A 16,088-nucleotide genomic window follows, 5' to 3' on the forward strand; every position below is an offset into this window, starting at 1 on the left:
CGCATCTATCTACTGAAATTCCATCAATTCCACAGCATAAAGTAAAATATGCTATCCCACGTAAGCCAACTACAGTAGCATTGATCGTAACAGTGCTCAAATCAGTGCACATTTTTAGAGATACCATATCATTGCAAGTAAAAAGTTATCTATGATATCAAAAATAAGCTAAGATAAAGTATCTACCACACTTATTTTAAGAAGGGTGCTCACAAAAAAACAAAAACAAAAAAAAGAAACTATGCCCAGCTACTAGGACAGGCTTTCATAAAATTCAAGGTTTTCATATCCTATATCACGTGCTATAAAGACATAAACGGTGAAATGCCATTTTGACATGCCATTAATTATTTACTATCATTATCATTGCATTATGAAACTCATTTTTTTAGGAAAAAAAATTAGGTGCACGAATCCATTTCATTACGAAGATTTATTTTCATTTGAGTTCCATTCACAGCGCAACAAGGAGCTATCCCCTACTTTGGAAGTGTAGTTTTAAATCATGATTTGCATGACATTATTTTTCGGCTGGAAAATTTTCACTTCCAAAGCATTAAAGATATTCTAAATATTGTCACGGGAGGCATGGTTAAAAATCAAGAGACAAAGAAGATAAAATTTTTACAAAACTCACCAATCGTTTCCTGTTTTAGCAACATTTTGCCTTTTCCTACCAGTCTGGTGTGGCTTTGGCTCAGCGACCATGTTAACATCTGAAAAACACACTAAAAATTAGTGACTGACCTCCATATATAAAATAAATCTTTGAAGTTTCTGAAAAATTACAAAACAGTACAAAATACCAAGGAAAACATGGAAATTCAGTCAAAATTTAAATTGAAAATTGATAAAGTTAAAACTTTAGTAAAAATTTTGATCTTTACCAAGAAAAACACAAGAGGCATTAGATAGCAAAAAAGAGTGATATGGACGATGCCTGAAAATGAATAACAATGCTTAAAACATTATAATTATATACAATGAGTGATGCACCAATATTGGGAAATAGAAAGAAGTAAAGATGGCTTTGGGTAAGGCTAAAAATTCAGCACAGTTGAAAGCTTTTCAAGGTAATACATAGTATACGTAAGTTATTAAATAAAGATATTTTAAGAAACTTTATGTTCTGTTGCCTAGGAGATTTTTTGATATCAATCATTTTCTATTCGCTCCTGCGTGTACTGAAAAATTAAGTCTTGTATTTCACTCTCCTTCGGGCTGCTCAAATCTGAGTTCCTTTGCTAAAATAAAGCTCGTATTGGTATGAGCAAAGTTAAGACAAGGGGTAGGACAGGCAAGGGCTAGAAACTGGAAGAAAAATACCATTTTCGCATGGTACCTTACCTCGTATGCAATTTCTGCAGAAATGTGGCTGTTTTTTCTCAAACTTCCTGTAACCGATATTTTATTGAGGAAAAAGTTCCACAATGCATGCACGTAATAAATGCGATTTGTTTTGAATACATTCTAGGTATTTCAGCTAAATATTGGCCTCTGCCATTATTTTCCTCCAGGACATGCAAAATAGAGATAGCTGGTAACATTCATAACAATTTATTGTTTTCTTGGAAAATGATTAATTGTATTTAAATAACAAAACGAAATGAATAAATTTTTACATTTGATTGAAATGGGAGTGGAACAGTAGAGATATATTCTAAACAACTCATGTGGTAACAAAATCATATGTATGTCTCGATTTCCTGAAAGAAAAATAATTTAATCGTTTTACTTGTGACGGGTGCTGCAGGAGGAAAAGCATGAACTGCTGGAAAGTTTCAAATTCTAAGTTATCTCTGATTTTCACCAGAATTCCTTTTTTTCGTACTTACTGTACGCTTCCATGGATATCATTACAGCAAGTCAATGTATTGAAGTCATGTGTCAATCGCATTCTCGGGTAAATAAATATCCATGAAAATACTAGCTCATTCGCAATTATAGGGAAAAGAGACATCGAAATCGGACATAAAATTTTAGCCCATTGATTTACTACATGGAGGCGACCACACATTGTTCCGCGGAAGCTTTAACTCCTTTGCCACTTTGTCTCATTTTAATTTGCCTCCAAATATGTACAGTGAGCGGCAATGAGTGCATAGCGATCAATTTATCGTCAATGTTTGCGCTATATCATTTACAATCGCAAGAAAGAGCACTGAAAAGTTACGAAATTGTACGATGACAAAATTACGGGTACACATTTAGTTTAACAGACCTAATCTTAGCTTATTTCCTCGTAAAATTCGGATCGTTCTACCTGTCTGCGAATCAAGTGGCGAAGTTTGTAGAACTATTGAGATAAGAGGTAGCAGACAACATGTGTAGCAGTCAGCAAAAGAATCCTCTATTATAATATTCGCGATTCATTCATTAAAATAATGAGAACATAATACATGAAGGCCTAACAGCATACACAGGCGCAGAAGGAGGCTCTTAGTCGCAGAGGCAATACGTAAAATTAAGAGCAAAAATAGCATTGTATAATCGAAGTCATCGCGTATACAGACTCATCCAAAGTGATCAATAATCGCACGGAATTCCCAAATGCGGGCATGAGCTTACACTGCGGAACCAATTTGACGCGCACATTATTGCCGAAATTTTCCTTGGCATGCGGATCAGCCGAATATAAACTCCACTTGGTCAGTCAATCTCGAACATATGAGAACATGACTCGCTGCCTAGGCGTCATTGCCCACTGATCCGGGTCACGGAATACGTTGATTCCAACAATGATAAACCGCTATCGAATGGGGCTCCCCTTTTCACCGCACCGAGGCAGCCGCATGGTTACCGTTTCACGCCGACAGATGACGCCACAATCGTCCCCACTGCTCGACATTTCCCGCGCGATTCCTGCGTCGCCTATTGCCCGTTCCCGCGCGAACCCCCTGGCCTGATAGCGCGGTGGTAATCACTTCCAGCACAATTGCTTCTCCCTTGCTTAATCTGCCCCTTCAACGTGATAAGATAAGACTAACGGCGTGTAGGTACAACAACGCGCCACACCACCTCTCTTCCCGGGCTAAACGCACGGCGCTGCCACGGCGGCGTCATTAAGTCGCTGGACCGTGTGGCGTAGGCGTCGTTGCTGCGGGGAGTACTGTAACTACAGGGGAAGCATAAAAGGTGTTGCGGTGTTGGAATCGGACGTGTTTACGGGAGTGATTTGGTAATCTGTTTCGAAAATAAGGCACCTCTCCCTCTGCCACACTAACTCAGTACTCGTACGCAAAAGACCTCTGGCGCATCCATATGGGCGCTGACTTATGGCGATGATTATTGCTTTTCCCTGCTCTGCGAGATCTCCCGCGCGACCCTTTCCATCAAAGCTTCCGCGTGGAAGTCGTCGCAGCGCGGGAATGGGACTTTTATCTCGAAAGGTCGCGGTTTTGGACGCCGTCTCTCTCACAAGCGATTAGACTCGCGCCAATTGGCTCTCTCTGTCTCCCTTTAACCTGCTTTAGGGGAGGACAAACGGAGGTAAATTGGGGCGGGGAAGAGAGAGAAACTCAAATAAAGAGGAGCAAAACGCATCCACAACGCTTTTAAGTACCGAGAGAACGCACTGACCTCTTTTTTTATTACTTCTACTGCCGCTCTAGCTGGCCGCAGCGGCCCGAAATCGAAAAAGCACCGAGCAGGAAGGTGTATTCCTGGTTTTTTGAAAGTGCTCGAATGATGGTTGTGACGCCACGTCGCGTTGTTGGACATATTGGAAAGGTCGCATGTATTAATTTCTCGATAATTGTTCAGCCCGAACCAATAAAAACAGTTCAATAATCTATGACACTGACCACTTCTTATATTAATAAGATTTATCTTAATTGCACCCAAAGAATTTTAAAGATGTGCTAAAATAAATTTAACTTTAAGGTAGTCGGTGGTAATTCTCAAATTATAGATTTTTTTCTAATTTTCAAATTAAATTGAACTTTTGGACACCGTCTCTCCCACAAGCGAAGTCTCTTTTCATGTCAAGTTGATCCACGGCCATTGGAAGATTTTAAGAGCCATAATGGCATATACATGAACCATCTGCTGCCAAATACCAAAGGAAAATATAGTGTTGTATTCAAGAATAGAAATATGATTTAATCATGAAATGACATAGATGGTTTTTCTGCATCCGAGAAGAATTTCTGTTCATTTGTCAGGCGAACATAAAAAGGAACTTACTGACTTAAGAAGATAATAAATTAATAAGTTATTAAATCACGAGGCACAATTTAAACCTTAGCCAACAAAATTTTACCAAAAACCAACACATTATTTTGATAAGGCCCATGGGATTGTGCCAAGCAAACTAACATGTCGCAAAGTAAATTTAATTTCAAAACCAAAATAGAATAAAGTGCCAGAAAAGTATATAAATAGCAAGTACACAAGATGTGACCGCCTAAATATTTATAAACAATAATGTATTTACCTGTAGGACAGTGAAATTGCGTAACTAAGCTCAAAATGCTGAAATCGCCTCATTATGAGAGTCGAAATAAAGAAACTAAGGGAAAGAGTAAAAAAATAAACATCACCACGGTCGGCGAAACGGAAAAATGCCTTCAATCGTGCATGATGAACCTAGTACGGACCCTTGAAATCCAAGAGTTCCTGCCGCGCCTAATTACCCACCACTCCCGTGAAAAGCCTCCCACCAACTCAACTGCCTCTTGACTGCTCCTTTCCTTCGAGGACCAATCAAGAGCCCGAGGGGGGAAGGCAGAAGGTGAAGTGGGGGAGGGTGAAGAGGAGCGAATGAATTGTCTTTTAATTTTTCGTTAGATAAGAATGCCTGATTTCTCGAGGAGGCAACGAAGGGGGTCTGGGATTGGTCTGGTAAGGGGTGAGCGAGTGGATCGGTAAGGGATGAACTCTTCCTGAGAGAGAGAGAGAGTTGATGTGGGATGGTGGTGGCGAGGCGGAGATAGGGTGGGAAACACCGGGTGGGTAAAAAGAACTGTGGGAGAGTTTGGGGGCGGGAGAGATTGGGGAGGCAGGGCGAAGAAGACGAACGCTCGCTCTATAAGGCAAGATTGGGGATGAGGGGGTGGGGATGAGGGTTTTTATATGGAATAGCGAGCGGTCTTTGCACTTGGCTTGTTTCGCGCCAGAATCGATAGCGCCCACTTCACCACCGTTCCCCACACTTACACCTCCCCCCTCAACTCCCACACCAAGAGATTGGAGAGTGAAAGGGAGGAACGTAAGGTATGGAAGGTTATATGAGGGTGAGGGGAAAAAGAAAGACGCCAACACGACTACTTAGCGTTGGCTTGAAACGTCCAAGACCAATGAGCGAAGTACTCCAATGATCATAATGATGTGATTGCGTATCACTCATCACATAGGCTCTATAGGACTATGAAGAGGTGGTAATAGGTAGGTATACATTTAGAAATAAGTAGTAATACAACAGTTTGAGGGTAGTGCTCATCCCAAGCTCAGAGAATTAATTTTTCACATTCCAAATAGGATGGCCATTTCTTTTGCCTGAGGCACCTTGCATAACGAAGATTTGAGGTGCCCGAAGGATTCACCCGAGATTTAAACACATTACCCTTCGACCAATATCCCAACCCTCTTCCCAGAGGGCCACAAAGTGCCCTTCTAGAAACGATGCACGCGTTCCAGGTTTTATTGAAGCGTGGCCACCTAGCATACGCTAATTTAAGTTTATGGAATCAAAAGTAGCATCAAGTCCAGAGAAGTTGCTGTAAATGAGGCTTAATTCGGCACCACTCTATCCATACCATTTTTCCCACATCTACTATCCGTTATTTCAAATATCAAGCTATTATTTCCTTATATTAGCAGGCACACAATTTCCAGACGATTCACAATAATCATTTTACGCAATTTTCACTAACGTGTTGACAGAGGACACTAAATTACTGCAGTGTAAAAAAATGTGTAAAAAAATACCATTGTTGCAGGCATTCCATAACTTTCCAGACTCAGTAAAACTCCTTGATTATACGGGTTTTATAGAAGTGTGGATACACTGTGGGATCTCGTGCCAAATTCTCTAATCGAAACCCACGTCAAGTTTAGTCCAGTTAAGTTTTTGCCTAACACGGCATCATTCCCTTCCCGCCGTGATATCCACCTTCCCCCACACCTTTCGCCTTCCTCCTCATTTCACCGCGACCCTTACGCACCGCTCCCTCCCATTATTCTGCGGCCATTTCTTTCCAATCCCCCACTCTCATTTCACTCCCCCAATACACCACCACCCTCTCCGCTTTTCAACCGACTCTTGCGAAGATCAACCTTTCCTTCCACACTCCATTCCACTCCAGTACACCTTCTCGCCATCTGAACTACGCTCCTTCACAAACACCGAAACCTAAGCCTCCCCCTACTCCTCCTCCACCTTCATATTCCTCCCCGCCCCACTAGGGACCCTTTTCGACTTCCTTTTCCTCAAGAAACTGCCTCCTTAAGGAGACTGGGAGGGAGTTTAGTGGAAACCCCACTTTTAACCCCCACCTCGATACAAGATCGCGATATGCCTTTCTTCTCCGCTTAACCTCCTCCACCCTCTTCCTTTACCCATACTTTGGGGTGGCGGGGGAAAGGGAAGTGAATATTGAAAGTTCGGAGTCGTCCGCACTGCTACAGGTTAGATAGTGTCACCACTCTTGTAACTTAATAAACACATGGGTAAAGAGTTGGTATGGGGGATGAGACGCGAAGGAGGAGGGTTGGTAAGTTTGCGGTCTTGGAAGAGCAAAGGATTTCTTATTCTCGGATTTGCTCCCCTTTAAAATACGGCCTTCTTTCCCACCCTCCTCCCCCCTCCCAAACCCCCCTCTCCCACCTCGTCCCCTCGAGATGAGCTCAAGCGACCGAATTTGGATATTGTTTACTCTCCGAAGACGGCTTACGGGGATTCTGAACGTCACAAATCGGAGAGGAAAATTCACTTTGCCCGCTCCGTTCGGATTTTCATGGCGTTAAAGAAGATTTTTTCTGCGGAGGATAAAAAACTTGATCCCTTTGTGCTCGAGCTCAAGGGTAATATTTTCCTCGTAAATTCATGGAGAAGTCTGTTAGGTTATTTTTTACCAGCTGAAGTATCTGCGAGATACTTTCGAGAAAATGAGGACTCATGATATCATTTTATAAAAGATAATATAAAACAAAAGAATTAAAACAAATATCGTCTTCTTCTGCTCTTCTATAACGGGAAAACGTGTAGTTCGCATAATTAAGTCATAAAAACACCGTAAAACTGTAATGCAATAAAAGAGATAAGGTAAAAATAGAGGATTCACTGAATAAATTACAGGTAAAAAGTATGCTTTAAGAAAAATAAGTAAAAATCAAATGAATAAGAGGTACAATGCGAAGAAAATAGCTTCTACTTCGTCTAAGGTATACATAGAATGCTAGTTGTTTTTATTTTATTGATTTTACCATTTTATCGAGCTGAAATACCACAGACTAATAGTTAAAGATGGAAGAAAAACAATGATCAACTCTTTTTTACGAGAAAAGCTCATAAGAGACCCTGGTTAGTCCATAATAAAAGGATAGGAATGAATGCTCATATTCCCTCAGTTCCTACTATGAAATAATTAGCATCGAGATACTGATTTTGCGAATTATGTTTCTAGATGGGCAAAGGAATAACGCTTCCTTTTTGTGCATATGATTTTTATCTATTGCTATTTTCCTTGAAAATTATTCAAAATCAGTCAATGTTGTCTTTTTTCAACGTTAAGCAACCCCTTGGTAGCCACAGAATTGGAAATAGATTAAAGCTTCAGTCCCTGGAATTATGCATGCTAATGAATGCAAAATATAACAAAATATTTAAGAACTTACTACGGATGCATTATTACCAAAGTTGAATTACAATATTGAATTTGAGCTTGGTAGTGAATAATAGCATTTAGATGATATTCATGCTCATCAATCTATATTATTCTAGGAAAAAGTGTTGTACTTATATTTGCCTTCGTGTGTTATCTTCTTCCCTTTCTACCACACATCAACGATTTTTAGTTTTTCATTTGAAACAATGAAAGTACAATGTGAGTTCACTATCTCTTTCAGATTATGTTTTTCATTCCTGGAAAGATACTAACGACCATATTACAAATCTTTGAGGTCTTTTGACCCATGGTGAATTTTACAATAAATGAAATTGCAGACATATTACTTTTTGTTAAACAAATGATAGTGGATTTTGTCAAACAAATGGTAGTAGATTCATTTTTATCGAAATCAAATATAGGTATATTGCCAATATTACACATATGAGTTTGCCATGATAATCCGTGTATTAACGGAAATGGCAAAATCGCTTATGATGGTTATAAAACCCATAATATAAAATATTTTCCAGAAGAGCTGCTATTTTCATGTATAAATATTTATGTATATTTTTTGGACTTGAAGCGCGGGCAGGACTTCGGGCAAAACAACTCACAGCACGGTCGGATAAAGTTTTTATGAATCGCTCGGCCGCGGGCAAAAGGGTGATTCGCAGTTGTACTTTTTGTTGGTGCGTTAAATCACGGTTCTAAAGTCCCTAAAGCTGCAAATTACTAAATGTTTCAGTCAGGTTTCGGTAAAGAGTATCGCCAGTGCATAACAAAGGGATTGGGAAAATGAATAGCTCGGCAAAGGCAAAACTGAAAGCTCGGCCGGACTCGCAGTAAAATATTCAACGCGCAACTGAATGTGCTCAAGCCGAGGACTCCTCCCCCTCTCTCTCTTTTTCACAGCCAACTTAACTTTTTATATTAAAAAAATAAGGGGGAAAAAGAAAAGCGTGGAGAGTTTCTCTAGGAAACTTGAACACAAAAGTGTGGCGGAGGGGGAGGAGGGAAATAGGCGAAGCAGACAGACAAGCGGAGCGCATGAATATTGAGTCGTCGAAAGTGTTAATACCTGCGTTACATTCCCCGCTCTCCTCCTGAAAGAGAAGGGAAAAAGAGCAGGGGAGAGAGAAAGAGACAGAGAGAATTCATTGTAAATTTATCAGAGCGAGTTAAAAATTTTAAAAAGTGCAGCCACCATTCCCCTCTTCCCCCTATCCGCTTTTATGCTGACGAAACAATAGGAAACGAACTCCATTCATTCATAACTGGAAAGGGAGAGAGAGAAAGACAGGAGAGAACGAAGGCATGGGCTTTTTGCTCGGAGAAAATGATCCTGAAGAAGGGGACGTGTACAACGGGATGGTGGGTTAAAAGGAGAAAGGAGGGAGGGTGAGGAGGTTGAATGAGGTGTAGAACACACACACTGGGTTGGGGGTCAGGGGTGACTGCACGAATGTTTGCGCGTGGCGAGGATGAAAAAAAAGGAAACAGCGCGGGAGGGAGAATACGGGGCGCCATGCGTGAGTCTGTCGGTGAGTTTTGCATGTGCGGTTTATAGAGACGGCTACACAATGCTCACTCGCCCTTCACATTCTCCTCCCCAGTCATCAGCCACGCAGTTTAACCCAATATCTCTGCATCTTCCATCCGGGTGGCAACTCAAATAAGTAGGCATATATTCATTCTACCATCCACGTAGGCTAGAATTAAGTATTTTGCGAACTATCCCGGCCCGTCCCCCTTCGCTAATTGAAATTCAGAATTAGGCTTATTTGTTTTCATTGAAGACATTAACTCTATTCTCCTCTTTCCCCACTAACCTGATATTCATTTTTTATATTGTTATCGCCATCCCTTCCGCTTTTATTATTTTTATTTTATTTTTTAAAATTTTATTCCCAAACCACCGAATGCAGCTCTCATAGGCCATTTTAAGTCGGGGTATTCAACGAATGCAACAATGAAACGTACACGAACAACCATGCCCTGGATATGGGGAACTTACCCAGGCGGCACTCGAACCCGGGACCTCATGTTTGGCAGGCGAGGACCTTACCCCGCCGCCACCGAGGCCGGCTAATTATTAAGTCTAATTATTACTATTACTCCTGAATATTTTTCCTATCCGTTCACAACTAGCAGATCTTTCCTGGCGCCTTTTAAAAGTTTATTTTCTATATACATTCCATATATTTTGATTATACCTAGGATTTAAGGTAAATAAATCTTTGCAAATGATAGAGCTGTGATACATTAGAATCAAATACTAGGTAAGAATAATGTAAAATTACGATGTGGAGTGCTTTTTCAGAATTAGAAATAGAATATAATACAATGGACATCGGGTACCAAATGAATAAAATGTTAAGAACAAAAAGTCCAGATACCGAATAAATATCCATCTTTAATAAGATAAAGAGAAATTACCACTTGATACTTGCAGCAAATATGATTTTTTATTTCTGCCAATTTCCCTGACACCCGATAATTTTCCTGACACAATGAAATTCTGAGGCTTAGTTCCCAGAACCAGTTATTCCGAAAGAGTGATTGATCATCATGCTCTCTCTATACCCTTGCATAAATCCCAGCTTACCTTCTATGAGAGATAACTGGAGGGTAACGGGGCCATTGGAAAGGACGATGGGCGATGTGTGAGGCTCAGAGTACTCATAACATTTTTGCAAATCATTTATCATGCATCTACGCTAAACCACTCACTTCATGACTTAAAGAGATCAAGGGAAACGATGTGAAGCCAAAATACCCACGCAGCGCGTAGAAGTGTTTATGAGACTTGGGAGGCTGTTGATAGAGTTTAAATGAGCGCATACAGCATGGGCGAATGCATATCTACTGCCGAGTGCCTACGTGAAACTCAACGTGATTCTAAGTGAGCCTCAGTAGTACAATTTTAGAATTTAGGCACTAGGATTATTCAGGTAAATAACCGATAGAGGGTTAGGTAGGGAACCCGTATGGAGAGAGGGTGATTCAAACCTTGAAAAAAAAAGATATTTCCTATGATTATGATACGACCGTTATAAATAATAAGAGATTAATATGCATACTAGCCCAATTAATATGCATAGTAATTCAGAAATAAGACCGACTAAAATTATTTTAATTTTAACCAAATTCTTGTACCCGGATTTGGCCTTTCTTGAACTGAAAAAAGGTTTAAAAGCCTAGCGCACACAATTTGAGCTTTAGCTACTTCGTCACCAGCTGAAAAAGCGTGTAGGCTATTGAAGAGATTTTCAGTTTGATTCCCAGACACAACAGAGAAATTCATATTCATTATCGACTCAAACTAATTTCTCGCTCTTAAGGTATGAAGCGCTCTAGCTATTGAAATTAATTGTAATTGAGCATCCCTTAGCTTTCCGCAAAAATTAGATCATCCAAGGAACGGGAAAGTAATTATCATGAAATTAAAAGGTGGTAGATACCAATTTGTCCTCTGGTAATGATAACAAATGCACGCCATCAAAATTACTATCATCCGATGTATATATGCATTAAACTACGATAAGTCTGTAAGGTCAATTTTCAATTTTTAGAAAAAAATTGATTACTTCCCAGCTTGAGAACTGCTTAAGACGAAGAAGTTGCAAATTAGGCCTCAAGTCAAAACATAAATTTAAAATGAATTATTGAAACCTAAATTTTAGCTCATCAGAGAATATTTTGAGCTCATTGGGAAATGCTGGGGGTCTGATTCCTATTGTGCCAGGTCACTCTGAACCAGGTCGCTCTTAATCGGTTGATTTTTAAAGGCTTAAATTCAATCGATTATGCCGATTCGATTCCGACGAGGCCGGGCCGAATCAGGCCGTTCTCACAGTTTATAATAGGTTTCCAACTACGCTCCCTCATCGACCACTCCGCCTCTCCTCTCCTCTGCCACAGCGTCTTAAATTCTCTATCCTCTTTGCTCATTTCCGCACCCTTCCTACACTTTCCGGCTTCCGGTGAAAACTTGGCGAGTAAGCGGGAGGAAATCTCCTCGGACGGGAAGCAAGCATAAACAATGCGCCTAATTAAGTCGCCTTCTCCGTAGCAGTACGTCCTTCATTAGGGTCTTTTCTACTTCCCCGACCTGCCTTCAAGTCCCGAGGGAAGAAGTGTTCCAAATGTCACAAATTTCTCGGATTCTACGCCTATTTTTATGGCCAACTGAATCTTATCCAGCGTTTCCAAGAAGAGCTTTCGTAATCTAGATCTCTTGAGATGTGACAAAATATGGGATTACCTGGAACGCGAAGTCTGAAAAGCAGAGAAAATCTCTATGGAATTTTAGGAGGAATTATTGATCATAAAATAAAATGTACGCCATGTTGACTTGAATAACAGATTTTTGCAAACAAAACTCTGAGGTTAAGAAGTTGTTTGCTTTACATATTTCACTGGTTTTCGATAGAAACCGTGTGCACTGAAAGATCAATGTTTTCATCGTTTATATTTTTTATATTGCTGATTTTTCCACTCAGACTTGTTTAATCCATAGGATGAAATATTTGCGCACATGGATAACATAACATTGTAAATTAGGAACAGGCTAACCCATGAGCATTACGAAATAAACTGTTCTCTAATCATTTTTGGAAAACGGTCTACGATTATGGTCTCTTTCAAGAAAAAAAACAGCTGTCATAAAGCAAAGCTGACATAATTCTTCGGAATTCAAAATACTTGCGTAAGTTTCTATAGAACGTTGCAATAATATTTTTCTTAAGTTTTTTTTTCATAATGATTGTAATATAAACTCTTTGGTTTATGCCTTAGAGGTGTAAATCGATCCGAAAATCAGGAGTGACTTTAGCCTATGAGGACCATGAGATGCAAAGATATGAAATTTCCTCCTGCAAATTAATTTATTTTCTGAATTGAGTCATGCACTTTAACGCAAAACCTAAGAATCTACTCATAGGTCACATCATGATACATAGCAATCACGCGAGGCGTACAATGAAGGAAAAAATGGAATAAAACCACCATTGGGTGGTGGTGGTGGGAGACCAAGGTGTAAGTACTTGTGACACATAAAGGAGGACGCAAGGAAAAAGAGCGACAAGGCATTGAAGGAACTAGCTCGGGAAGGGAAATATGTAGGGCTACAGTATGCTAATTTTAGGATTGTAATACTATGCATGTAACAACTCATGGAAGGATAACGTGTTCATTTGCGTACATGAGTCTTTCGTTTATCTTGAATTGCAATGCCGTCCTGTGTTTTTATGTTGTAATAAGAGTTGATATGGCCATTTTTGTCAAAGGTGATTTAATACGTCTTCCACATCACGAAATGCAGTGAGTTTATACTTCACATCCCTGGCCGTAATAAGTTATAGGAGAAAATTAACGAGAACAACCCCTTAACTTGCATCTCTGCTAACAGAGTGGAGTCGTGAGCCATTGTTCCGTGACAGAGCGGGGATGATTGTTGCAGTGCCACTGACTGCGAGAGGGTGAATTTCGCCCGCATTACAGCCCGCATATTAGCTTTTCCAGCGCACCCATCCCTCTCCCCTAAGCGTCCCGAGTACGGGCACGAACGTCAGGGCCGGCCTGGACACAGGGGGCGCGGCGTTTGTGAGTACGTATGAAGGTGGCGTTGGTGAGCCGGTTAAGGGAGAGTTGGGGCGGGGCAGGTGGGTGGGGAGGGAGGGAGTTATATATATGAAAGGGGGTCTTGGGAGGAAAAAAAAGAGAACGGGGTGGGCCCTTTGTCTTCGGCGTACGCGGGCCGCCTGGTCGCTCGCTCGCCCGCCCGCCTACCTACCTACCTGCCCGGCCTTTCTTCTTTCCGTTTGCTTCCGCTCAGAATGCATTAAAATACATTATTCAACCGATTTCACCCCGGGTGGTGGTGGGTGTTGGGGGATGGGAGGGTGCCTGACGGGTGGATGGTGGGGCTTGGGGGTGGGAAGAAGGATGAGGGGGCAAATATTACGGTCGGTGGAGGGGGTTGCCACCCCCCGCACCCCTCAGTCCTATCAAACCCTCCGAGCCCACTTTCCTCCTGCGGGTCGGCCCGGTTCGAGATACCGGGAGTCCGACGCGGGGCGCATTTGACCGTCGAACGCAGCCGCTGGCGTTCCGCTGCGTTTAGCACTGGCGTTAATGCCGATCCCGAGTCTCGCGATGCATTCATTCATTCATTGCGCAGCCCTTGCAGTCGATTGGCTTTTTCTCTCAAGCGATTGAGGGATTAAAAAAAAAGGCGAAGGGGATATTAAGGGCGGCGGCAAGAACAGGATAGCCTTTTTATTTTTAAACCAATACACGGGCAAATAGCTCAAAATGGGCTCGTTTTAAGCGCCAAGCATTTTTACGAGTTTTTTCTTGCACTTGTTTACCGTGCGTGATGATCCAATCGAAGCGAAAAATTCAGCCAACTATTAATTTTTGGGTTTAAAAAAGCTATCCTGTTTTGTGAAATACATAGCGCTGCTAATGTTCATTTTTATTGGTAATTATTACATCGTCTTACTGCATATTTACGCTTGTTCCACTAAAACAATTAAGTCCCAAATAGCGTGTAATCTATTTATCTACCACAAATCCTTGAAGTAGGCATTTTTTGTACTTTAGCGTTAAATTAGAGTTTTTTTCACGCTTTAGCTATTTTTCTTACCCTTCACTGCCCGACCGACTTCTTACATTAAGATCTAGTAATTGACAAAATTATTATCCATTACCAATAAACGTTTCCTCCGATTTGCTATGATCACATTTATCTAATATCTCTATTCATAATAAAATATTGCAATCTTAAATTTTAAAAGTAATATGTTAAAATTACTTTTAATGGTTAAAAATATAAAACCTTAGGTGCTGATTATTCATTGCTACATATTTCGTATTAGTATCATAAAATCGAAAAAAGAAATTGCGAGGCATATTCATACAGTAAGGTCTGTTTGGTCACAGGAAAAAATATATTTATTTGATTTTGATTTTATTTATTTCTTTTACCTGGCCCAGATGAGGCCACAATCCGCCCCCCCCCCTTACTCTAGACGAGGGCTCTCTTTACAAGGTTCTAGATACGGAAATGAAGGAATACAGTCATCAGTAAAAAATAAATATGGATATACTCGGATGAAACACATTTATTGCCACATTCAGTTAGCCAGAAAGTTACTTCACTTCTCTACGTAATCGCCGTTCGCTTCTAAGAATTTTTGAAACGCTGCACCAGCTTCTTAAACCCCTATGCATAGAAGCTCGCGGCTTGATAGCTGAACCAATTGGACCAAGCCACAGGCTCACACTTCTGTCAGAGCCAATAAGAAAATTCAAGATTTTCGTTGGAAAGTCTTTGACCACACACCGTACAGTCCATTCCTTGCACCTATAGCGACAACTTCCTCTGCCTGCACTTGAAGCAGTGGCTCAGTGGACAACATTTCGAAACCGAAGAGGAACTCAATGGTGTTGTCAATTGGTTCACCTATCAGGCGGCGAGCTTCTCTGCAGAGTGATTAAAGAATCTGGTGCAGCGGCACGAAAAATACTTAGAAGTGAACGGCGATTATGTAGAGAATGGAATCAGGTTTCTAGCTAACTAAAAGTGGCAATAAATGTGTTTCATATGAGCATATTTTTTCCTCTGACCAAACGCCTTGCTTCATGAATATACCTTGTAAAAGGCATTGAAATACAAGAGCATAAGCTATAATGCAATGAATATTTGATGAAATTCTTCAATTTATCCATCGTATCATGCAGTCTAAATGTTGGAATGGAATGGAAAAAAGGAAGATTTCTATCATTCAATTAATGAAAATTTTCAATCCGAAAGAATCTAGTTTACCGAGAGATATGAGAGGAAATATAAATGTTAAATTGCTAAAAATATTTCTATTGTACAATTATAATTCTCAGTAAGACGTGAGGTGTTAAATGCGAGGAGGAAGGTGGATAAATCGTGGTAGTAACCCATTATCACCTCAATGTTTAGCCTAGGCATTAGGAGTTACGAAATGTGGTATTCTCCGTTATCCCATAGAGACGGGGCAAAAACTCGGTTAAATTAAAACATTCGACTGCCGTTTATGACCTGGGACGATGCATGGGCTCTTTCTTTTTTCTCCACCGGAAATGCACCGCTCCTTCCCAATCATAAAAGGCCGTTAGACCCAGTTCCGAGTCTTCTCCACCTCAGACACTCTCCTGCCACTTAAATGGAGTTTCTGTTGAATGCGCATAGGTGCATGGCAATAGCAATACTACCCCGGAACC

At 40.7% G+C, this 16,088-nt stretch overlaps 1 protein-coding gene across 2 annotated transcripts in view; it reads right to left on the bottom strand.

Annotated features, from left to right (window-relative positions):
- LOC124158652 overlaps nt 1-16,088 on the bottom strand; it is a 911,695-nt gene that overhangs the window by 243,540 nt on the left and 652,067 nt on the right. For both annotated transcript variants that reach the window (XM_046533860.1, XM_046533859.1), the window contains exon 4: nt 638-716. In XM_046533860.1, the coding sequence (XP_046389816.1) occupies nt 638-716 (79 nt within the window). The remainder of the gene's footprint in view (nt 1-637; nt 717-16,088) is intronic.

This window comes from Ischnura elegans, chromosome 5 (assembly GCF_921293095.1).
Source record: "Ischnura elegans chromosome 5, ioIscEleg1.1, whole genome shotgun sequence".
Lineage (NCBI taxonomy): Eukaryota > Metazoa > Arthropoda > Insecta > Odonata > Coenagrionidae > Ischnura > Ischnura elegans.